The 12,502-nt window shown below is 41.2% G+C and overlaps 1 protein-coding gene across 3 annotated transcripts in view; it reads left to right on the top strand.

The window, feature by feature from the left end:
• Positions 1-12,502, top strand: part of ELOVL7 (ELOVL fatty acid elongase 7) — a 1,867,033-nt gene that overhangs the window by 498,993 nt on the left and 1,355,538 nt on the right. For all 3 annotated transcript variants that reach the window (XM_044063813.1, XM_044063812.1, XM_044063814.1), the window contains exon 3: positions 2,743-2,933. In XM_044063813.1, coding sequence (XP_043919748.1) covers positions 2,743-2,933 — 191 coding nt within the window. The remainder of the gene's footprint in view (positions 1-2,742; positions 2,934-12,502) is intronic.

The raw sequence follows: 12,502 nt of genomic DNA, 5'->3' as shown, positions 1-12,502 counted from the left end.
CAAGACGGATCGTAAATTTCGCCAGCGTATATACGAGCATGTCTATGCCATCAGGACAAATAAGCAAGAAAATGCTCTAGCTAGGCATATTGAAAAATTTCCTGACCACAAATTTTCGTTTATGGGGATTGATCATGTACCACCTAGTATTAGAGGGGGCCCACTATCCTTACTACTCGAATTACATGAACTGGAATGGCAGATTAGACTTAATGCCTTCCACTACCCTGGCCTTAACGAGAATTGCAACATCTCAGTTCTTCTCAAAATGAGAAGTTACATAAAATAAGGTTCTCAGTTGTTGGACCCTTATTATTATAATTCTAGGTCCGTTTTACTGTCAATTATTCATTGATTTATTATTTTTTACAGTTCTTCCAATAGTGTTACCTATTGTATGTTACTAAGAACATTAACAAAGAATTAATTCATTTTATTTGATATTTATTCCTTCACATATTATTACTTATTTCTATAACAATGTCTTTTAACTGCTTCGTATATTTGTGCTGTGATTTTATTGCTTTTCGAGGCTTGTTTTACTCATTTGAACTTATTGTATTATTAGTTTAACAAATGGTTAGTGTGCCTTTAATTCAGAATGTGGATCTAGCAGTGATGTCATTATGACATGTTTCAGTTTTATTTTTAAATGGAAGCCTTGGCGCTAAACTGTGGATTCTTTTTCTGAAGAAGCTGTGTTTGTTTTCAGCGAAAACGCTATTATTTTAATTAATAAACCTGCGTTTAATATCCACGTCCTGTTTCTTGGCAAGCACCTGTTTATTGAGCTATTTCCTGACTGTACTACGCTCTGCTGCTCTCCGTTTTTTTCTTCAGAGGTCTACAGCTGTTTTTTCTTTAGCTCCCAATTTACCTCAGATTTTGCAATACTTAACTGATGCTTCACAAGGACCTGTCTTTTCCCCCCATTAAAATCCACGCCTCCGCTATTTCAGCTCACTATAACACAGAACCACCCTCTTCTCTCATCCTCTGCTCAAGCAGTATCTGAGAGGCAAAAAACTTGAGACCACCCAGGAGAGCTCCTACCCCTGCCTGGGACCTTCACTTTGTTTTGGAGAAGCTGACTCTACCTCCTTTCGAGCCAGCTGCTACTGCAGACTTAAAATTTCTTTCTTGGAAAACAGACTTCCTTTTAGCAATCACTTCAGTTGAAAGGATATATGAATTACAGACCTTATGGCAGTGGAGCCTTTCATCATCTTTCATGTGGACAGGGTATCTCTCAGGACCAATCCATCCTTCATGCCCAAGGTGGTTTCCAGTGTGGCTCTTAATCAGTCCATTCATTTGCCAACCTTCTTTCCCAACCCACAGAACAAAGGGGAACAGATTCTGCATTCCTTGGATATGCACAGACAACTTAGATTCTCCTTGGACAGGACTAAATCTCGAAGAAAATCTGAACAATTGCTGGTAGCATTTGCTGCAGGGGCAGAGGGGAAGGCTATTTCAAAACAAACCATTTCTAAATGGATAAGCCATTGCATTCATTTCTGCTATAAGCACCATGGAAAACCTATCCCCCAGGGATCAGATCTCACTCCACCAGAGCTGCATCTACTTCTGCAGCCTCTCTCAGAGGTGTTCCTACCAGGGATATCCTAGAAGCAGCTACCTGGAGTTCTGTGCATACTTTCACCAAGCATTATCATTTACCAATTTTCTCTAAATCCAGAGCTGGCTTTGCCACTGCTGTCTTGCAGGGCCTTATAGCTGGCCCTAATGCTGTATAAACTCCTCCTCCCAACCATAGCTTTGGGAATCTAGCCAAATGTAATGACTGCAACAGTGAAACACGAAGAACATAGTACAGTTGTGTACACTTACCATAAATATAGATGTTCGAGTGTATTCACTGTTGCAGTCCTGGTTACCCTCCCTCCAGCCCCCTAGTTTTTCTGTCTATACCTCTACTTTCCTTTACTATGCTTAAAAGCCTTTTTGGTGTATTTGCTTTTGGTTGGAGGTATACTTGTGTTTTTGTGCTTATTTGCTCCCCATTAGGGGGGCACCTGACATCTGGGGCAAGAAAAACTGATGTAATGTCGTCGGCTGCATGTTTTATACCCCTGACGTCATGGAAGAAGGGACAGCAACCGACGCAGGACCCAAGACTTTGTTAATCAGGCCGACTGAGGGCAAACTACCAGTAGATTACCCAAATGTAATGACTGCAACAGTGAATACACTCGAACATCCACATTTATGGCAAGTGTACACAACTGTACTTTCTGCTGTTTGTAAAGAAATGGGTACTAACAGTTTAATGTGTTATCTTGTTGCTCAGCATTTGCTTTGACTGGCTGTATGTGAAGAGCTGTGTGACTTATGGTGTGGGAGTGTTTGTCTTAATAACTTTCTCAGAGATTTAGTGCAACAACTAATCAGTTGGATAAGAGGCATCAGATAGTTTGACACCATCCTATGCTATTTTTCCATTCTGGACGGTCTTCAAATAAAACATGTCTTTCTCATTTTGTGGTTGCTAATGTATGTGTTATGTGAGGTTGCTTTCTGTAGTACTACATTGTGTCAGGGTTAGCTCTAAATAATTTAAAAAGATGGCAAGACTGTGAATGGAAAGCTTAAAATTTGAGTCTTATTTTGGCTCATTTTTGCTCTTTGTATTTCATAATGGTCACTCCAGCAGTGCACTTGTTGATGGTTGTATGACAAAGATGGGCAAAATGTTCATGTTTGAATTTATTATTCTAGATCCCAGAGTGGAAGACTGGCTCCTCATGTCCTCTCCCCTGCCACAGACCATTGTCATTGGTGCCTACCTCTATTTTGTTGTATCTCTTGGACCAAAGCTTATGGAAAACAGAAAACCATTCGATCTCAAACAAATTATGGTAGTGTACAATTTTGGCATAGTAATCTTCTCAGTATACATGGCCTATGAAGTAAGTATTGATGGGAAAAAAAATAAGAATTAACGTTTTGTTGCTCCAACTTCAGTCTGAACATATTTTAAGAGAAACCGTAAACAATTGATTAAATGTGTTTTCATTTTTTTGACTTTGTGGCAGTGCTCATGACTTTTTAAAGGTGAACACCTTGCTAGTTTCTAGTGTACCGGTAAAGGATCTTGCATTAAGAAAAGACTATTGTCTCGTGCATTAAATATTATGTTGCTGATGGAACTGAAATCTAATGTAAACCACAACTAAAGAAGCAAGGATAGAAAATGACAGTGCTCCCATTTTATTCACCATAGTCACCCATCTTACAGTGTAGGCTTTCTCAGCAGAAAGAAATAAGCAGTAATTGCAGAAGTGCAGATGTTATCTGCTCAGTAAAAGGGGATTCACTACTGTTTTGCAAATGTACAGTGTTTTAACTATAGGTTGTGAAATCTGAAAGTGTTAGACAGTAATGGAAGGAATTACAGCATGTTTACGAAGAATGTGGAAACAGCAAACGGAATGTACTTAATGTCTCACAATCTGCCTTAGTCATGTGCAAATGAAGTTTTCGTAGACAGCAAGTCACTTTGTGTCGTTGGGAGGGATGACTGTGACAGAAAAACAGTTATGGCTTCACCTTTTGGGCAAGCAAAAAAGGAGATGGAGGAATCTGAGGTTTTTTAAATTAGATTTCACTGAAATCTCATATGTAAATGAAAAAATAAAATATATACAGAGTAATGTAATGCCAAGATTCAGGCCCTAATTGCAAAGCTTTTTGGGTAATCAAAACTCAGTTACTTCTGTGGAAGATCAGACAATTTAATTGTGTAATTTCCATTACAATGCAAAGGAATTCACCTGCAGTGAATGTTAACATGATGTTGTATTACAAAAATCCCTTTTTTTAGCTACTGTTAACATGGACATGTAGTAGTCTGTGTACCAATTCGGGTAGTCTGGTTTTCTAGGTTCAGTCCTTCCTGATATAATAGCAGGATGCTGGAAATCCCAGCAAAAAACTGTTAGGGGGACAACCATAAGGGGAGCATAAAATACGAAGATCTGTTTTGCATTAGAAATGCTGAACATTTTGATATTTTACTTAGTGTTGTGGTTGTCCTGCAGTGGTGATGCTGCGGAAGCGTTGTCGCCTCACAGTTAATGGACATGCTCCACCTCAAAAAATCCAAATCCACCAGAGCCACGAGAGCAAGAGACTTAAACCTAAACACGGATATAAATAGGACGTGCTGGAGGGACAGATTCATCAAATAGAGACTCCCTACACTATGGAACAGAATTCCAGTCCATGTGAGGCAGAGCCCCTCACTGACTCTGTTCAAGAGAAATCTTGAGTGGATGGGAGATCGTAGGTTTACCCCAGGAATCATCTCTGTGTCACTGCTGGACAGAGGCACAGCAAACTAATGGGTATAGTATTCTCATCCTAAGGGGTGGTGAAAGCCACACACACTCTGGCTAGGCTTATAAATGCCCTAGGGCAGATAGCCTAGTATGAACCTATGAACCTAAGTAAGACGCTGTCCAGTTCGATTCTCAGCTAGAGCATCTTCTGCGTGGAGACGTGCGTGAATGGGCGTACCTTTGTTGAAGGTTGTGCGTCAGGGCTGGTAACTCGGCACGTAAAAATCAACTACCAATCTTTAGCGGACCGGAGTTCCGCTGTGGCGACCCCTAACCGGGAAAAGCCAAAAGACACAAATAAACTTAGTGTTGTGGTTATTCCAAGTTCCATGGTGCTGTGTATCATTGTATTACCCAGATATGTAAAGTCTCGTTAATATGGAACTGTTTCAAAGATGGCTCTTGTGTGTTGAACACGTTATGGGATTAAATAATATAAAGATTGTATTACTATTTCAGGTTTAGTTGAACAAAATGGCAGTAAAAGTTGTACTGTTCATAGTAATACATACATATTTACAAATGTCTTTCAAGGAGGAAGTTTGATGGTAGCGTTAAAGACAAAATTAACTGAATCATGTGATAAAAGTGAGTTGGGATGGTGTTTACTTGCTGATGTGATGTGATGCAATGATTATTGAGCAGACTGCTTAAATAATTCTTGAAACAGTTGGCTGTTATACCGAATGTATTGGCTCTGGGGGTTAGAAGTCAGAGTAAATGTATACGAAGTCTTCTACCCTTTATGGCAGAGACAGTCTTGTTATAGGACTTTATTTCAAAGTACCTGGTATGTTTCTCTCTTAACTCATTTATCTCACTTGGAAGGGTAAGTGGATTATAGATGAGAGCCACTGTTTTACAGTGAAGAGCGACTGTGGTATTGTATGGTATGTCCTGATGAGGTAAAGCAGTGTCTTAGAATAATTTACCAGTAGTGTTACTGCATAGTAAAGTTCTGTGGCCATCTTGTTACTGTTCTACAGTATCTCATTTCATCACTGGCTGATTTAAGCACTCTGTTTACTTAATGCTTTGTTTACCATGTTGCTTATACTCAGTATAGGGAAAGCATGAAGAAAAACTCCAGTTGAAATGTTATGACAAATCCCAGTAAACTGAAACAGTTCATATAATCATAACCCAGCAAGCAGCTGTGTATAAAATTTCTGTCAGTATTACAGATTAGTACTGTTAAAGGTATTCGTTAAACTGGAGATGACAAATACAAATTACATAATACACAAGCCTGAATGAGAAAATGCTCTTTACGTTAAGAGCCGTCATTGCTATTACAAAAGAAATACAGGTTGGATCATGTCAGAGTGGGAAGTGATGGACTTGTTTAAGTCTTACAGAGCAGGTGAAACCGGTCTTTCACTGTTACTGTTTACTTCTAGCAGGTAACATGATTTGATGCTGTCATTTTCATTCATTCCTCAACTATTGGGTTTTGACCCAAACCTGGGATTTGACTTGGCGACTACTTCCAGCTCATGGGACACAAACTCTCGAGCTACTCCCTTTATCCATAATGCCCTAATCGTCTAACATATCATTTGCTGCCTTAGTGTACTGACGTGGCATTCTGTATTTGTCAGTTGAAACTTTTATATGTTGATCTTTCTTGCGTTTCCTCCCTTTTATTACCCTTGTATGTGTACAGAAAATCTTTATACTCTTCCTTATAGTATTCCTTAAATATCATTGTTAGTATTTCCTTTGTACTTAAGTACTTCTGTTTTTACAATTGGTATTTTTCTTGTTTCCTTTCTTAGTGTTTAAAAAGAAAAAAAAAAAAACCTTCTTACCTAATTCTTTTCTAGTTGGTTACTATGTCTGAGAAACCATCTGGTTTCAGTGTGTGGCCTGCGGCCATAAAATTCCAAATTCAGACACACACACTGTGTGTCTATTGTTTAGGCACATCTCTCAGTTATTCTGATTGTGACATGTAAAACCTTCAATTTATGGGCCTTGACAGAACAAATTAATTGCAAGAGGTTTGCTACCCTCTAAACCTGCTTTGACATCCCCTGGGGCTCAAACCCGCAGAAAGTTGATAAGAAGGGAGATTCTTATCCTAAACAGCCAAGAAAGAGATATCTGGATAAGTCTACCCTCTTAGACTCTGGGTTTTTGAACCTCCCATTAAAGTATCTCAAGTATTGGATCTGACCACTTCAGATCCTGGACCAGGCTCAGGGCAATCTCCTCTGATCCAATCACCTCAACAGCGACCAGATCCTTTCTCTTCTCCATTCCCCCTTTTTGGAATATTCACCTGGATTGACACCTCTAGACCACCTTCTACAGCATGTGTTCGATCATCCAAGAGTCTGACAGAAGCTGATGTTGACAGAAGGATGAAAAAATTCCTCACAACATATTCAAATGGGAGTTCTTCAGGCTTCAACCCTATCTGGTCAACAGACCCTTGTCAGTGCTACTCCCCCATTATTAGCCCCTTCTCTTATCAGACCTTTGGTTTCAGAGCCATTGGATCCAAAAATCGTGGAGTCCACCTTGGATCCAAAGATGCTGGCACCTTCAACTCTTGTGGCAACTGAGTGGTCCAACTCCAAGCACTTCGGAGCTTGACTATTTTGAGCTGTAGTTTCAATGCCGGCTCCATGGTGTCAGTCTACTCCGAAGCTGTCTGAGCTGTCTCTGCCCCTCGAAAGATTGGTGCTAGACAATTCAGTTCAGACCTCTTCCTCTAGCAGTTTGCATTCGGGGTGAAGAGAGCCTTAAATGATCCATCAGTTTCCTTTTCTATGAGGCATTCTGCATTAGGTGTAGTGGAGAGAGCTTTTTTTGTTCCAGAGTTCTGACTTCTGTTCCCTCTTTGCCTCCAACTATCCAACTCCATACAACTATGCGTCCATTGCCTCAGTCAACTGTGCCACTGGGATAACCAGCCCAAACCAGTCTCCGAACTACCTGGCAGGATATAGTAATCTCTTCTGACACTTCTCTGGAGCATCCCAGTGAAGAAGTGCTCAGGAAGAGGAAGTGTAAAAGGAGGCACTTGGACACTTCGTAGAGTCTGTCACAGAAGGTACCAACTTTGATAAAGGGGAGAGGATCCCCCAGATCACCACCCAATGACTTCTTATTTGGAGTAATCTTAGAACTCCTAAAAGAAAGTGGTAGTTGGGTCCCTTGTCAACTCTTCCCAAGAGGGGTCTGCATTCTTGGAGGCCTTTAGCACTGGCCCATCTTCCTCCTGGGTGACTCCGCCCACCAATGATCTCATTGATTTGGTCTCTCTTGGCAGGCATGGAAGGAGCCTGATACCATTGAACCTATCCCTAAGAGACCAGTTAGCATTCTGGCACCACTGAAGGATAGTTATTGGAGCAAGGGTGTACCAGTTGATGCCATGGTCATAGTGGGGGTCACTAAGAAGAAACTAGCAGAACAAAGTTCCTCTCTCCACCCCCTAACAGGGACGCCAGGGTGCTGCACAGATTTGGGAAGTGTCTGCTTCAGTGACTTATGCTGTTAGTTTGCTGGACTATTTGGCACACTTCACAAGACTTAAAAGGGATTTGATTAAGGAGCTCCATATTCCTTACTGGGACCATATCCTATGAGGTAGAGAGCACTATTTCCTCACAGTTGACTACTCTTCAGTCCATTTCAAATTCATCCATGAGGCTCCTCTCCCATGCAGCTGAAGGTACCTCACGGGCGGCGGGTTTAGGCATTTCCATCAGAAGACATGCCTGGATTCACTTGTGAGACTTTGTAGAACCCTTTAGATCTTCCTTCGTCAGTGCTTCCTTTGGAAGTTCTTTATTTGGCCCCATAGTAAAATATGCACTCTCTGGGTTTGAGTAGGAAGGGAAAAACCCTGTCAGATGTGGGTGTACATTTTTTGATTCCTCAACAGTCCTTTCCTAGGAAACCAACGAGGCGAACGGATAATGTGGTTCAAAAAATCCCAGGGTCCTTTCAAGGTCCATGGAGTGACAGTTCTCCCAGGGGCAGAGGTGGAACTCCTAATAGAAGACTCCATTCCCACAGCAGAGGTGATCCTCATAACCAGGTATACCTTCTCTTGACTGATCCTATTAGTGCTTCTGAAAGAAGACCTGACTGTCCATCTCTGCAGGCAGTTAGGGGTTGATTTAATCCCTGCACCAGAGATCCTGGCTAGAAATTACAAGATTCATGGGTACAGAGGATAATATTCAGAGGTTGTATAATACCATTTTCCCATCCACCCCCCACTAGTAGTAAACAAAATCCCCAGAGTTCAACCCAATCAGAGGGAAACTGCAGCAGTAGAAATAAACAAGCTGCTAGAAGGTCAAACAAGAGGACCCCCAGACCAGTAAGAGTACGGAACTTGTTAAAAATTCTTTTTAGTGTCATAGAAAATGGGACTGGAGACCAATTTTGGATCTTGGCAATCTAAATCAGTCAGTTCAGTACACAAAGTTCCATATGGTCACAGTTCAGTCCATCTTGCCTTTTCTGCACAAGAATGACTGGATGTGCTTGATAGATCTTAAGGCTGACTACTATCGCACAGAAATGATCAGACGATATAGGAGCTATCTATGCTTTACCAATTCAGAGCTCTGCTCTTTTTCTCATCACAGCCCCCAAAGTGTTTACCAAGTGTATGGCAGTAGTAGCAGCTCACTTGAGACTGGAGGAATTCCAGGTGTTTCCATATTTGGACAGCTGGCTCATAACCACTGTGACCAGGCATCATCTGATTCAAGCTTGAGGCTACATACTTCAGTTATGCTATTTTCTTTGGACTTCTGTCAATTATAACAAATCTCATATTGAACCAGCACAGATATTGGAAATCATCGGTGCTTTACTCAGTACACTCGCACAAACAGCCTCTCTCCCTTTGACCAGAGTTCAAACCGTTCAGTTTCAGGTCAAAAAGATCATTCAAAGTTCTTCTCTGTCAGCTCGATTGATCCTACAAGAGTTTGGGTCCATGTCAATGGCAATCATTCTGGTACCATATGAGGATTCTTCAGTGGACACTTGATACCCATTGGTCCATTCTCCATCAGCCATTATCTAGTCAGGTCAAAATAATGCAGACTTGTAAAAAGTACATTCTGTGGTGGATACACTTCAGTCAAGTACAAGAATGTCATCCCTTTGTTCTCCAACCCATGGCCATAGTGACTACGGACACCTCTCATATTGAGATGGGAGTCGCTTCTTGGGAAAGACCTCTGAAGTGGCCAACATGCATATCACTGTCCTGGAAATTAACTGTCATCCTAGAATTGCAGACATTTAAGACACTCTCCCCACCGGGACTATTGTGATCCAAATGAAAACTGTGTCTGTAGTTTGGTGCATCAGCAAACAAGGGGGATCCAAATATCACCCTCTCTGTTGAACCTATGAGAATATGGCAATGGGTGATCTCATCCCACTGTTTTCTTATAGCAACACACGTTCCAGGGAATCCAGCGTGATTACAGATAAGTTAAGCAGGTCTATTCTAATGCATCATGAGTAATATCCTTCCATCTCACTGTTGCAGTATTGAATTACATTAGGGATACCCTACCAAGGGCAGCCTGACATCTGGCCAGTATACCTAAGCCTTTAGGCTGCTTTAAGGTATGCTGTACATCACACGTGCCCCTTGTGTAGCATAGGGCATAAAGGTAACATCCAGACGTACCAACCTCAGAACTTCTTTGCCACCTTTCCGAACGCCATAGCTTGATCATTTTTCTGAATGCCCATTTCTTTGCCAAGTGCTACAAGTTGGATGGAATCTCCAGAGCTAGAGCTGTTTTTGCTGGGAGGATCCTTCCTGAATTCCTAGAGGGCTCTGCTGGTCCTTCCTCCTCCCAATTTTCTTCCTGAGCTTTGGCACTCTCCCTAATGTGATGAATGCTGCAACAGTGAAATGGAAGGACATACTACAGTTGTGTAATTGTAATATCTTACCATAACTGTAGAGGGCCTTCTCTAATTCACTGTTGCAGTATTCACTCTCTTCCCTCCACTCCCTGGTCCATTTCTCTTCTGGATGAACTGATTTATCTTTTCTTTTCTGTGGACTGGCAATCCTACTGTGATTGTCAATTCTGAGGTTGGTACATCCAGATGTCACCTTTATGCCCTGTGCTATGCAAGGAGGATGTATGACATACGATATACCTTAAAGCAGCCTAAAGACTTTGGTATACAGGCCGGATGTTGGGCTTCCCTTGGCAGGGGATCACTAATGCTGTATATCCATAAGATAAACTCCACTCACGCAACCTGCACGCAAGGCCTTAACCCCGGTCTGTGACATTAATAGAACTTGTTGACGGGATAGGTTTGTGTCCCAAAGACTCCATCTGTGGAATAGATTTCCTCTCCATGTCTTTGAGGAACTTGGATGATTGCATGGGAAACAGAAAATGTACCCTTGGGATCCTACCTGTGTCCCTGATGGACAGGGGAAACATGCACTGACTTTGAGGGAACATGGGTGAAATTCTTCGCTAAGCTTATAAGGGCCTCCAAGCCAATTGTCTAGTGTCATCCTATGAACCTATAATGATTATTGCAACAGTAAAGAGAAGGCCATTTACTATTATGGTAAGATTTTACACAACTGTACTGACTGTCAACATGAAAGTGGCAGAGAGGATTTTCCTTCAGTGGGGACAACCATGCTCCGATCTCTTTGCATCTCCCCTGAACAAGTGCAGCAGGTTCTTTGCCATAATCCCCCTGTGGGAGAGTCAGCCAGGGTTGCTCTTTTTCATAATTGGCTCTCCAGTCTCCTTTATGCCTATCCCCCTTTACCCCTTGCCCCCAAATTGCTTCAGAAAGCATCTTGATTGAAGAGCACGGTTATTCTCATTGCCTCTTACTGGTCTCATCAGGTTTGGTTTCCTTTCCTTTGGCCTAATGTTTCTCCACCCTGGATCCATGTCCAGACCTACTGTCTCACCTGACCGACTTGACTCATCTGGGCATTCCAGGCTTCAAGTTAACCACATGCTTTCTCCAGTTCCATTGATTGCTAGACACCCCAGACTGTCCTCCCCTGTCCATCCCATTCTTTTCATCATTCCACAAAGCTTCCACCAGGAAACTTTACAAATGTAAATGGAAAAGATTTGTTTGGGAATTTAGACCACTTTTTAGCACTGATTCACAAGGTTTTTTTTACTTTTTCAATTTTCAGTAAAGGTGCTAGCTCTTCTACTGTAAGAGTACAGTTAGTTGCCAATTCTAATTTTTGCATCGGAGTAAATAATTCAACTGTGGCATTCTCCAAACTTTGCAAAGCTTTTCTCAGAGGATCTTTCCTACTTAGACCTCTGTTAAAAGATCCCACTCCTTAGGATTTAAACATTGTTTTGCAGTCTGTCTTCACACACCCCTTTTTTTTTTTTTTTTTTTTTTTTTTTTAATATTTAATAGATTGGGTCTGTATTGGAACATCGAATATTTAACAGTTCGAATCACTAAAGGTCGACCCTTGGTGATTGAATTGTTAAAACATCGAAACATCGAAAAAAAAAATTAAAACAAAAAATAAAAAAACTAAATGGTGTAGGCAGGGGGGGTAAGCCCCCCCCCCCGCTAATTAAATATACCAACTCTGAGGCCACATCACATTGAAGTAAACGGAAATCTCCCCTTACGGAGATTTCCGTTTACTTTTTCGTTCTGCAGTTTTGCTATTCTTGTGCCGACAATGTCAGATTCGACATTGTCAGCGTTCAAGAATTCAATATAGACCCTAATAGATTAGTTAGTTGTTAATAGACTTGTGTCATGCTATTACTTGCTCGTAGACTTATGTTCTGTTGATTATAGCTTTGTAACTTTAGTAATTGTTAATTTTCTACAGATTTTCTCCTTGGGTCCCCACTGAAAATGGGCAGCTGAACTTACCTGGTTAAAAATGTCAATAAATAAATAAATTAAATCTTTAACCTAATCCCCTTTGAAGCATCGGCCAAGTGTGAACCAAAATTTGTGACCTGGAAAACTTTAATGGCAGAAGTAATAGCAACCAAAGAGTATCGAAATTACAAGCTCTGTCATCTAAACCTACTTACTTGATTTTTCTTAAGCATAGAGGATCTTTACAGACCAGTCTATCCTTTCTTCCTAAGGTGGTGACAGAA

Source organism: Protopterus annectens, chromosome 2.part2 (genome assembly GCF_019279795.1).
Source record: "Protopterus annectens isolate FY-2018-M chromosome 2.part2, PAN1.0, whole genome shotgun sequence".
Classification (NCBI taxonomy): Eukaryota; Metazoa; Chordata; order Ceratodontiformes; family Protopteridae; genus Protopterus; species Protopterus annectens.
This window is presented reverse-complemented; position numbering and strand designations above follow the sequence as displayed.